General features: G+C 41.3%; 1 protein-coding gene across 2 annotated transcripts in view; it reads right to left on the reverse strand.

Moving 5' to 3' along the window:
- cdh4 (cadherin 4, type 1, R-cadherin (retinal)) overlaps positions 1 to 12,648 on the reverse strand; it is a 215,606-nt gene that overhangs the window by 6,923 nt on the left and 196,035 nt on the right. The window contains exons 10-14 of one of the 2 annotated variants that reach the window (XM_031278786.2): positions 11,301 to 11,486; positions 10,754 to 11,007; positions 6,194 to 6,336; positions 1,273 to 1,509; positions 362 to 595 (exon numbers count right to left, since the gene is read on the reverse strand). In XM_031278786.2, coding sequence (XP_031134646.1) covers positions 362 to 595; positions 1,273 to 1,509; positions 6,194 to 6,336; positions 10,754 to 11,007; positions 11,301 to 11,486 — 1,054 coding nt within the window. Of the gene's footprint in view, positions 1 to 361; positions 596 to 1,272; positions 1,510 to 6,184; positions 6,337 to 10,753; positions 11,008 to 11,300; positions 11,487 to 12,648 lie in introns of both variants that reach the window. The other variant, XM_031278778.2, reaches the window with a different exon arrangement.

Here is a 12,648-nt window from a genome sequence, read left to right on the forward strand (position 1 = left end):
GTTAATTTCAAATTAGAAATGAGTCAAGTTATTGGTTGCATTTGAAGCAGGAAGTTTTACATCCAGTCACAGTAATGATGTTAACACGTAACATTAGACAATGCAGAGGCAATGTAGTGATATCCCTGCAGTTGTGGTCTTGACCGGTCTTGAAATAAAATCCAGAGTCCTCTTTATCTGAGACCGATTCTGAGACCAGACCTTCAAAAAGTGGTCTTGAGACCGGTCGTAAGACCAAGAACGGTCTTGAGTACTACAACACTGAGACACAACCATATCTTGTCATTTTCATGATACAATACATACTGATATAATAACCCAATAGTGTGTAAGTTTGATCGTTCCACTGTGTTGTACTCACTGAGCAGTATGATGATGCAGATGAGTATCGCGATGATGGCCCCGGTGCCGAGGCCGGCGGCTGCCACAGCCCCTGTGGCGCTGCAGTCTCCGTTACTGTCACAGGGACAAACTTTGACTCTAATCACAGAGCGGTTGGACAGAGGAGGGTTCCCTGAATCGGACACGATGATGGGGATCTCGTACACACTCGCCTCCAGGTAAGGAATCCTGAGCCTCAGCTGAGCATAGTCACCTAAAGAGGAAAATAAGATTAGACGGAGAAATGACATTTTGTTTACTGCAGAATATCATGTCATCATGTGCGGAGCTACGAGAGAATGACATACCAAATAAAAGCTGCAACCAACCAAACTGCACAGCAATCATTCTGACATGTATGTACGAGAGGAGGCATTAAAAGTAAAAAACACAAACAATGTATAACCTTCAGCATCTATCACTCAGTCAAGCTAGGAAAAAAGAGGGCCTCAGTGGGAGAAGTATCCAGGTATGTGATCAGATTTGTCCTCAAGACAACTGCTGTGATACATCCATCTGGGTGGATTTGGTGACAGATCGGCTGCTCGGGGGATGGAGAGATGAATGGATCTCATTTGTCACAAACGATAGATCGTACGTCAACACTGGATGGCACCCGCGTCTCTCACTATGAGCTTTGTGAGACATTTTGTTAAACTTGGACTTCTCTCGCAGCTTACAGCAATCCCTGGTTCCCTGATTGATGTCGCCAGTTATTCTGCAGAGGGCTTTTGCATCCCATCTGTTACCTTTATGGTTTCATTCAGCTGGGGATGCTGAATACATCATTCCCACATACTGTACCTCATTCATTTTACATCACAAGGGTAGGTCAAATATTTGCAATATGAATTGTAGCTACAGTTAAGACAATGAACAGCATTTAATTACCGCTGAGTCTGGAGATAGTCCAGTTGCGGCGAACGCTTGCAGGAAAAGAAGGCAGCTCGAAGACAAAGGGCCCTACGTTGGGGTCGGCGTCAGCGTCTGAGGCTGTAATGTTGACCATGGAGTTGGGGCGCGCACGCTCGCACACCTGGGCCTCCCGGGGTATCAGCACCGGCGCGTTGTCGTTCACGTCGATCAGGTAGATCTGGAGAGTTCCTGTCCCGCTGGCTTGAGGCGAACCTGAGGGAAGGTGAGAGGAAAGAGAGGAGGCAAAGAGATCAAAGGAGGAGATGGTGAGATAATAACGTAGCGATCGAGAGAGGAGTGAACGGCAGCGAGGCAGAGGAGTAAAGATGAAATGATTGGAGATGGAGCAAAAAGCAGTGAAGGGGAGTTGAGAGACAGCAAAACAATCCTTCCATTTCAATTACAATGTTTCTAGCTGATGCCTGTGTGGAAGTGAGAAAATGAGGCGTGCAGCCAAAGAAACAATTGGGAAGAAATCTGTTTTGTTTACTAAGATGCTGAAAGCAGAGGGGCAATGCTATGTACATTTGTACAGAGCACCCAAACAAAACTGCCAGAACAAATGAAAGGACACATACATTTTTTTAGGCCTTGTGTTTAGAACTGGCTGCTTTCTGAAAAAGCTGAGGGGAGACTCATATTGAAGGGGACAATGCTTACATAAAGATTGCGCTTATCTGCACTCTCCAAAGCGCACTGGGAAATGACTCAAACACTAACCCTTCACTACATCCAGCAACTCAAGCTCAACATAACTTATTCAGGGATTTTCACTATTGCCAGAACAGAACAGAACCATCAGGTTGAGAGAGACACATTGATGTTTTATGCATTAACAGCAAATGCTTTTCTGCCACACTGTTTCTGTTGCTCTTGGTGCTGCACAACATGGTGCTGGGAATAAGCGCCTCGTTAGTTTTTCAGTGCACTGCTTGCTGTCGTTTTGCTGTTCTGTCTAAAGCTGCGCAACATGAAAACAGTGAAAACATTTGTAATAAGGTTAAACATTTAAGTCTTGGGATTAAAGTGGTAAAGAATGACATTTTAAAAGTGGCAAACGTCACGTCGTAAGGTCCTCACACATCAATGCATCTAATTGTTTTTCTTGAAATGAATATTGTAAAACACATTTTCTCAATCAGCTTGTTACTTTGAGCGATGGTGTCCTACATAAACACAAGACTGTCTGCTAAAAGTTTTGGTTATTTCACATATCAGATAGTCTCTGCTGATGTATGTGTGCTCATGTATTCTATGCATCAATGAGGATTTAGCAACATTTGAATCCAAACGTGACAGTTTTGGGGTTGTTTAATTATGCAGCCAGCCTACTCTCAATCAATTCTGATCAAAGCACACACAAACATTCCAAAATCAAGCTGATTAGAAAAGCTTCCAAAGTTCCACTTTGATTGTTTCTTATTTAGTCATTCATATTTAATGCAATAGGGAAATATTTAAACTGGCAATCCTTAAGCTGTCAGTACTGGTTGATTTAGAATTTCTATTTGAGTGAAAACATTATGCTGAAAGTTCAGCTGGCTGGAGCATAGAAATAGAGTGAATCTCATTCTATTTCCATGGTTATAGGAGTCTTGTTGTCGGTACATGAGCTTCAAGTTTTCAGTACTGTGTGCATATTTCCATTTTTTGTGTGAATACAATGGAGAAAAACTGTAATAGAGGATTTTTTTTCTGGGAGATGTCCCACCAGACACCCAAGTCGTAATACTACAAATATAACAATATTGCAATAATTTAATGTGAGTGGGCCATAGGCTCAATCACCATTGTGTTACCTCCTTCAGTGATAGACAGTGACTTAACAGACGTTTATTTATATGAAAATCTTCGAGATTACAGCTTTAACATGTGAAGTGTTGAGTGGCTTTAAGTTATCCAAGCACTGACAGAAGTGTGGTTACGGTGCAGAACAAATCAATGAAAGAAAGACTCATAAATGATAATCTCTTTCATTTAAAAGTGTTTGCTTTCACTGGGATGTGGTTCAAATGACTGATATAAACATATGGGCAGAGTTAAAATGATAAACAGACTCCAGTGTGATTTAAAACCAACAGCACACCATTTGAGTTGGATTTGCTGTCTGCAGCTACAGACAGCTAGTAGTAATTAGATGCAGCCATCATTAATTGATAGTAGCTAGCTACTAGATTTTAGAGGGAACTATGCGCTCCACGACATTTATGTGACCCCTATAGCTACTAGTTACTTTGTAGATTCAGATTTTACACACAAAACATATCTGCTTCTTAGATATGATAATTAGGTAAAATTGAAGTAGGCAACACAAAAATGCATAAGGAATTAGCTTCGCCGCAACCAGTTAAAGTGTTAGTAGGGTTCAGTCATATGGTTAAAATCAATATCATGATATGTATTTTTCCAATAACAACATATGCCACAACAGCTAATGTATGCAAAATCACAAATGAAATAAGAAAACTGATATCCAGTGTAAAGAACTGTGCCCCACTGTTATGCATTACACCTGACAAGCCTCCTTACACATGCAAATCAAGAGCTTCGGTAACTAATTTGATAAAGGATAATACTGAAGTCCTTTTCATCACAAGTAATAACCAGTAATAATTCGCCAATAATATAATATACAGTTAATTATACATAGCAAATTATGTAACATAGACCAACGGTGTTCCGTACACTTTTCACCCTTCAGCGCACCTCAGCGAGTGCTCCTCTGTTGATTAGAGCCAAACGAGCATGTTTGTGTGCTCCTTCTCCGGGGGAATATCCATTGATTGGTCTACACTTTGACTGATGTCTTTTGGACCTATAGTTTTCGCAAACAGCGCGTTTGCTAAATGCTGCGCATGTGTTGTCAAATTAATGAAGATGTTTTCTTATTTTGCTTGTGTTTTGTCTATTTGCATGTGTTTATTTTTTAGTTGCAGCACGTTTGCCTCTGTCGGCCACCGTAATGAAACGCCAGAGCAGTGTGAATGCGAGGTGTAAACGTAGCAAAAGAAATTCGTTTTTAAACGTAGCAATGTAAATATAGCCTACGTTACTTTCACTTTTTTAATGCTGATATCTTGAACTTGTACTTACTTACTTCTGAATGCAGGTTGCTAAGGAATTCATTATTTCTTCCATTATCACTCTTCAGTGATACCACTTCTGATCAAACCATTACAACCCCAAACTACAGATGATGAAGTATGTGCACTGCTCTGTTGAACAAACAGACTGCAGTGATATATTGAAGCCTTGACATTCAGTTGACAAACCCCTGTACACAGACTGTCAGCAAGCCTAACAAAACTCCTAATGCAATGTAGCATAGATAGAGTTTACCCCGGTAGCTCATCAGTGTTGTGTTTCAACTTTTTCCTCGTCAGACAGTAATTTGGTGCATCAACTATGTAAAGGTCTGTTGCCTCAGGCCCCAAGGCCCATTTACGGTCTGTCGGTTATGATTGGCTGGGTGCTTTGTTGCTTTTTTCGCTTTGCTTGAGTAGAATAAGTAAAGAGAATTTCAATCAAAGTGGAATATATCCCCTTGTTGACACTGGGCTACAGAATCAATAGCAAGTCAACACTTTGAGCTTATGTTGGTGTGCTTCGGGGCAACCAATCCCCTCATTTCTCACTGGAGTAAAAACACCTGGGTCCCTCCTACGTACACAGAGAGCAAACTTTTTTTAAGCTTCATGTTGTGGCAGCTTAGGCTGATATTTAAGACTTTCATCGACAGATCCTATTTTTAATGATTTTTTTAGACACCGGGAAATGAAGGTCGGTGCATATTTATGTACAGTATACTTAAAATGGTACGGTATATGAACATAACATTACACTCATTCACAGTTCACACACACTATAGGGTACCTGGCAGGAAAGTAACAAGGGTGTGACATATTTAACACATTCAACTTTGATTCATGGGATTCTAGCCTTTGTCATTGGATAGACCTGTGTTAGTGACTTTATACAATCGATGTGAGGTGTACTGAGGCGAATGAAACGGCTTACAGTAGCAAGTTTGACTGTTTTCCAGTAGCAAGTAACCCTACACTGTTATGTCAAGTGACATGTTACTTGACTATGTTGTGGCCCATTATGACAGCCACTACATTCACGCCCTGCCTGTGCTACAGCACTTTCATTCTGATGATGAAAAAAGATAACAAACAGCTTCCTTTTCAGTCAGTTGATGATTGATGTTATGTTATCAGCATTAAAATATAGCTGATGCAATTTTTTCACAGTGAAAAAAATGACAAAAAAAACAAGATCATGTGCCTACATCCGTGCTAGCGGCTATGTCAGGCTGTATGTTGATATAGCGGTGTTGGAGCTAAATGCTAAAATCAGCATGTTAAAATGCTCACAATGACAATGCTGACATGCTGATGTTTAGCAGGTGTAATGTCATCTTGGTTGTGTGTGCGTCTTGATATAATAATAATAGCATAATATTAGTTAATTAGTACTGAATACAATGTACCACTGAGGCTGATGGAATGCTATTAGTAATACATGTATTTGGTAATTAACCAAAGTATTGGACAAAGTAGAATTGTGACCTGGTGATGGCACTAGATGAAAAGTTAAGGGATCACCAAAGTTATAACAATTCATCCTGAGGCTGACCAAATTTCACGGCAATCCATCCAATATTTCTTGAGATCTTTCACCAGAGTCTTTAGGATTAATCTTCTGGGGACCATGGATGTATGTACCAAATTTCATGACAATCCAATAGATGTAGAGATTTTTCGTTCTAGACCAAATTAGTGGACCAACGGACATTGCCATCCCTAAAGCCTAATGTGGCAAAAAAAAGTGCCTATATTGTGCTGTATGTGCCCTTCTGTTTATCAAAACAGTCATCCTGACTTACCGGACTTACCATTGTCGTATGCCAGGAATGTGGCCTCGTACACGTTGTTTTTGACGTACATGGACTCTCGGTCCAGCAGGGCCATGGTAGTGATCTGACCATTGGTCTTGTTGATCTTCAGCCAGTTAGCCGGGTCGGACAGCTTGGAGTACCTGTGCACACAGACATCCACAGAGACAGAAAGACATATTGAATGTTCATTACCATAATAAGCAATACCAGCCAAGCACCTTTGAAATATTACAGTGACATGGAGAGCGGAACATATGTTCACCGAGCTTATCATAGCAGCAGCTCATTAGCATGAAGACGAATGAAAACCTGAACCCTTGTGTACAACAGCCAAGCAGCGCTCTTAACAACTTCCCTTCTCTTTGTACCCACACAGCCGCCACAGCAACTCCCATTGCTGTCACTGGTCAATATGTCAACGGAGTGGAAAGTGACAGCTGCAATTAAAATCTATAAATCCCATAACTACTATGACGAGTCTTAACAACTGTCTGAATGGAGGAAGCGCTTCACTCTGAGGTCTAATGAGAAACGGTTTATTGCGAGTATAGTCTCACTGGTAGATAGATAGTCAGTGACACCACCACAGTGACAGGAGGTGGAGGGGAAAGACACAAGCAGACAGAAAGAAAAAGTGAAAGGGAACAGAGGCGTGTTTCTAAATGTAAGCATGGTCGGTAGAAAATGCCATGAGGAGGAAACAGGGCTTAATTAAAGCAGTGCGTTGGAGGCTGACACTGGTTTGCCAGAGCCTCGCACGCATGGAGAAAACTAATTCCACCTTCTAGGCTGGTACACACTTAGCAGACAGACAGACAGAGGGACATATTAAAATACACCCTCCATCATAGCTTTCACATTTTCTTCTTGAGAGAATAAAACAGATGAAAATAAATCTAATTTTAAGTGAAAGAGGTTGTCATGCAGTGTTAGTCAGGATTTGATGTTCGCCTGCAGGTTAGATTTTGCGTGTCATGCCTGGCACTCTGATCTCCATCCTGTGCCAACAAGTTGTCTCCTCCTGCTGTCTTCATGTGCAGCTGGCAGACTAAAGTGTCTAACCATACTGACAACTGCTGTAGACCATAACCCCTAATGTTCTGTTCGGGGTCTTGGAGACTCTGTGCCCTCTTTAACAGCACAAAAACATACATTATTGTTTAATTAGCTTTGATACTTCATGACTTTACCAAAATCTATAAGAATTGCTCAAACATGATTTTGAACAGATGACAAAAGTGCTCTCGGAAAAAAATTACACATTCATTTGTTTTGGCGTCTCAGAGACCAGATCTGTAAAATATGGTTTAGATTGATTTTTAATTCTCTATATCTGTGATTGGTAGTATTTCTTATTCAGCATTCCCCCTCCCAAATTCCAAATGTTACGTTACGTTATTGGAGTTTTATAAAAGTTTGTTACCAACAAATTGAGTCGAGTTTGTGGCAAAGAAAAGTGTAACAACTCCAGTAATTTTCTTCGCACATTGGGCCTTTAATAAGATCAGAAGAAAAGATAAAACATGTGATATATGTGATAAACATGTGATGGAAATGTTTAAAAATGTTTTTGCTGTTATTGTTAGGTAGTATCTGTGGGACCTCAAACAATGAGGAAGTAAAGCTAATATACAAAACATAAGGGTTAATCCAAACCCTAATTAACATGAACTCTTATTTTGAACTCAATAGTAATTCTAACCTTAAAGGGCCCTCCATTGATTCTAACACAGGTCTTGCATTACAAACCGGAGGTTTTGGGGTTTGAAAATGTGGTCATTTAGGAGGAGCATCTAATGAAAAAGTTACACTGTGGGAATTGTAGAATCCACCTATATTGGAGCTGGACTGGAACTGAGGACCGAAGCTGGTGCTGCTGCTCTACCAATGTGCTTCTTCTGCACCGTGGGCTGCGTAGACATTCTGTAAATGTCAGGATGTCTTTGACTATTCTTTTTTTGTCCTTCGTGAGTCTCCCAACTTCATGGAAATGCAATTTTAAATTGCCAGAGTTCCCCTTTAATCCTAAACGCAATCCCTAAACTAAGACCTTTAGAAGTTACTGTAAGTCCAACCAACATGACCAAAATTGTCCTCACTCTGCAGGGCTAACATTCTAATACTAACGAGGACAGAAAAACACACATATATTAGCTCATGCTGTCACTTAAATCACATCTAACAATAAAATTAGCTGGCACAAAAACCCAGCCTCACATACTGTATCTCCCCATTCTTTTCCGCCGGAGAGAGAAAAAAGCAAGAAATTCAGAAATTAAAAAAAAAAAAAAAAAAAACTCAAGCTGGCTCCTTTCCCATCCACTGCTCATTCACAGGGCTTTCACTCATTCTCTGTGGGGGCTCGTGTACAAGTTTGCGTGTGTTTGTGAGTCTACGGCTCTGCATTTCTATTTCTTTTGTGTGAGCTTCAACAAGGGTTCAAGAGAGGTCACTTAAAGGGAATACAGCAGCAGCAGCAGCAGCAGAGATGAGGCTGTCTGAGCATGAGCTCAGTGTCTGCTGGCAAGTTGCTTTGGAGAAGACAGCAGCTCTGAGCTCCCATCAATAACAGACACACAGTCTGACGGAGAAGAAAGTGACAGGGTCAGTGGGAGCAGGGGGGAGGGAGGGATGAGAGAAAAGAGTAAAAGAGGAGTTACTTCTCTCAAAGGGCAGAGGAGCTCAGCCCACTTAGTTTGCATGACAAGTCTTTTTAGGAAAAAAAACCTGAGATGTGGATATTGCTCACTCCTCTGTACAGTTTATATATGAGTACATATCCCACTCCCACCCTAGCTATCAATTCAGTAACATTTCCACTCAGTGGAAAAGTACGTCTCACTGACATTAAAAAAAAAATCAATCTCTCTTGCTGGAGCTGGCTTTGGAGTGGAACGGTGCCGCTGGACCTTAGTGGGCATGTGGGAGTTTCTGTCACACAGGGTCGATGCCTGGATGGCACAATGCTTGCCGTGTGTCACCCCAGTTAGGAAGGATGGAGGGTGAGATCAATGTGGAGGAAGAGAAGAAGATAAGGGATTTAAAGAGGGCAGACAGACAGTGTCCAACTCATTACAGGATGACCTCTTCACATCAGTCGCCTGGCAACGAGGAGGTAACTGGAGCTCGGTCTGTGGGCGGAGGGTGGGTTGAAAATGTCACAGAGAAGGGAGAAACTGCGGAGAAACTACTCACCACTGATTTAACACTGGTGACACACATACTGAAAGGATGATACATAGTAGTACTCAGACTATAGTCTCACTATACAGTGTCTGACTTTGTGTCTTTGTTCTTAAGGAGTTTTAGTTCTTTGTTGGTAGACTGTAATGTGAGTCCTTAACTGCGAATATATTCAAGACTCTTCATTTTTATTTAAATTAATGACGATTAATGATATGGTGGTTTGAACTAAACATGTCGTAATTTTGTAACATTCTAATTTCCTTATTAAATGTCTACACACATTAAATGTGTGTAGAAAGAAAATGTTTCCCTTTTACTTTATTATTTAAGTCATTTAATGTAATTTGTTTCCTTGAATGTTGTATGCATTTATAATAGAAGACGTTATCATTTTTATAAAGATCAGAAGTGTGGGTGGAGCAGGCGCACATAAACTGAGAGGTTTGTGCCTCGACGCAGAGGTCCAGGGTTCGAATCCGACCTGTGACGATTTCCTGCATGTCTTCCACCTCTCTCTCCCCTTTCTCACCTAGCTGTCCTGTCAAAAATTAAAGGCGGAAAAGCCCAAAAAATAATCTTTAAAAAAACAAAAACATCTGAAGCACTGAAATGTATTGCACAGTACAGTATATACTATATAATATATAATAATAATAATAATAATAATAATAATAATAATAATAATAATAGTATAATATACAGTAGAACTGATTGCATGTAAGTGAAAGGGGTTGCTCTTTAAGACAACCCCACAGAAAAATATCACCCGACTGCAGTTCCTCTAACCTCCTTTAGCGAGTTTAATAGGAGTTTCGACTAGCTAACGTAGTAAAGCTAAAGAAGCAGATATTTCCTTCAGGAGTTGGTGGAGACCAAAACAGAGCAAAAAGGAGGGTGAATATTGGATTTACATTAATCAGATAGACACAAATATGACTCCAAATGGTAATTTTGCTGTTTTCCTGCTGGATGTGTATATAAGCAACTGTTGCTAACTGCTACGTCATGTTAGCTTGTGTTTGCTTCCCCCAAGTGGCCAAAAAAATCAATTAATGCACTTTTTAAGATAATTCCAATAGAATTTTGGCATTTCAGGTTAAGCTGCTGTCAAAATGAAGCTGCGGTTGGAAGCGTCAGAGATCTATAAACGATCTGACTGAAAACTGTAACTGTAAAATATGAGGCTACTTGTGCTACATTGGGGGGTTCAAAAACACAACAGAACGTCACACAAATGGGCCATTTCAGTGACACTCCCACCACCGCAGTACCCTGCGGAAAATTGCCAGATTGCTTTTTTTGGTCTGAACGGTGCCTTAGAGTCAGCATATAAGTGAACCCTCCATAATGAATGTGGTGTGCTTAAAGTACCTGACAATCTGGTGGATGAAGTGGTCAGGGTCCTGAGCAGCGAACACGGTAAGAGTGGTCCCTGCTGGCACACCTTCCTCAAAGCGGATCATCTTGGGGTTGACAGGGAAGATGGGCGGCTCATTCACATCCTGAATCGAAATGGTGACTCCTGCTGTGGACTGAAGAGAAGACTGGATGCCGCTGGCCAGGTGGGCCTGGTTGGAAACCACCACGGTCAGCATGAAGGCACGATTCATCTCAAAATCCACCGGCTAGAAAAGAACCAAGGATGTGGAAGAGAGAAGAGAGAGAGATACAGAAAACAAGATGGGAGGGAAATGAGTGTAGCTGATTGCAAAATTAGTTCTAACTGTGTTCCAATTTGAGAAATGACATATAATTCAGTGAAAACAATGAGGGACCAAAGTACTCAGTTATCAACATCTGGCACTTCAGAGCAGGTGGAAACATACAAGATGCAGTGTTGAATAATGATGGAGAACAAAGCTAAAAAGCAGACATCAGGATGTGTATACAGAAGCCACATGCACAGCTTCATTTTTACCTTGACCACCGTCAGCATGCCCTCATTGGTGATGGGGTTGGTGCGGATGGTGAAGTGTCCAGAGGGGTCTCCGCTGACGATGCGGTAGACGGCGTTCCAGTTGGGACTGTGGGGCTGATCCCTGTCCATCACCGTGAGGTTTGTCACCACCACATTCACCTTGTTCTCTGGCACCTCCCCTGAAAACTACAGGAGAGAGGAGGGAGGGGAGGTGACAGCAGGGAGGATAACATTATGCTGATGTTGCTCCAGCACTCGGCTAATGCATGTTAATAAAGTTGATTTATTGAGATCCTTAACATTCGCTTGTGTCATCATCAATCTTTTAGCATTTCTCATAACTGTAATTATAAAAACAAACTGCTTTTAGCATCAGGCCAATAATGCTCATTACATTGAAAGTGGTATCAAAACAAATGGGGGAGAAATTAGAAAGATAGGAGAGGGAGAAAGGAGGAGACATATTTGTTTAAATGTGGATAACAGAGAATCATATCTTTCATTATGTTGATGCTGTCCCTTATTCCATGCCATGTCTGCTCATATGAAACTCTTATTTGAACTAATGGATTTGTTCAATTAAGTGTTTACCCATTTAATTTAGATGCTGTGCATTCCCCGAATCTAGGTCTTAATAAGCAATTAGATAAGTACTGTAATTAAGGCAGCGGTAGGAATAATCTTTGGCTAATGATCTTCATTATTTTGCAATCTAAAACAACTCCCCTCTGAACTAACTCTGGAGGAAACTTGGTTACAGCTGCAGAGCCTGTAGACACATTTACAGCACAATAGGCTACATGTCCTTCTCTATAGGGATTCACACACACACACACACACACACACACACACACACACACACACACACACACACACAGACAAAAAGCTTTCATTGTCAGACGATAATCCGTGTTTCCTCTTGTAAAGCGTTAACTTGTTTATTGGGTGTGTCTGCCAGCTGCTGTTCATTTTAATGGCTTCATCATCGTGGGATTGAAGCAGCGTCCAAACCGCCAGATTCCTCTCTTCCTCTTCTTCTTCCCCTCCCTCCATCCCTCCCCCCCTCCCTCCCTCCTTGCCCCCTTTTCTCCTATCCCCTGCAGTATGACCACACTGATAAGCACAGAACAAATTAAATATGCACTCTCAGGCTCTTGTGTGTGGGCTCCTCCATTTCATTTTCACCCGGAGCTTTAGCAACAAACACCACCACAACCTTCCAGGCTTGTTGGGCTGCGCTGTCAGACGGCCAAATGGAATATGCTCTCGCAGAGGCATACACAATGGCGCTGACTGTAGGAGAGGACACTTCCAAAATGGCCACTCTCACTAAAATGCAATGTGGACC

This window comes from Sander lucioperca, chromosome 6, assembly GCF_008315115.2.
Source record: "Sander lucioperca isolate FBNREF2018 chromosome 6, SLUC_FBN_1.2, whole genome shotgun sequence".
NCBI classification, from domain to species: Eukaryota; Metazoa; Chordata; class Actinopteri; order Perciformes; family Percidae; genus Sander; species Sander lucioperca.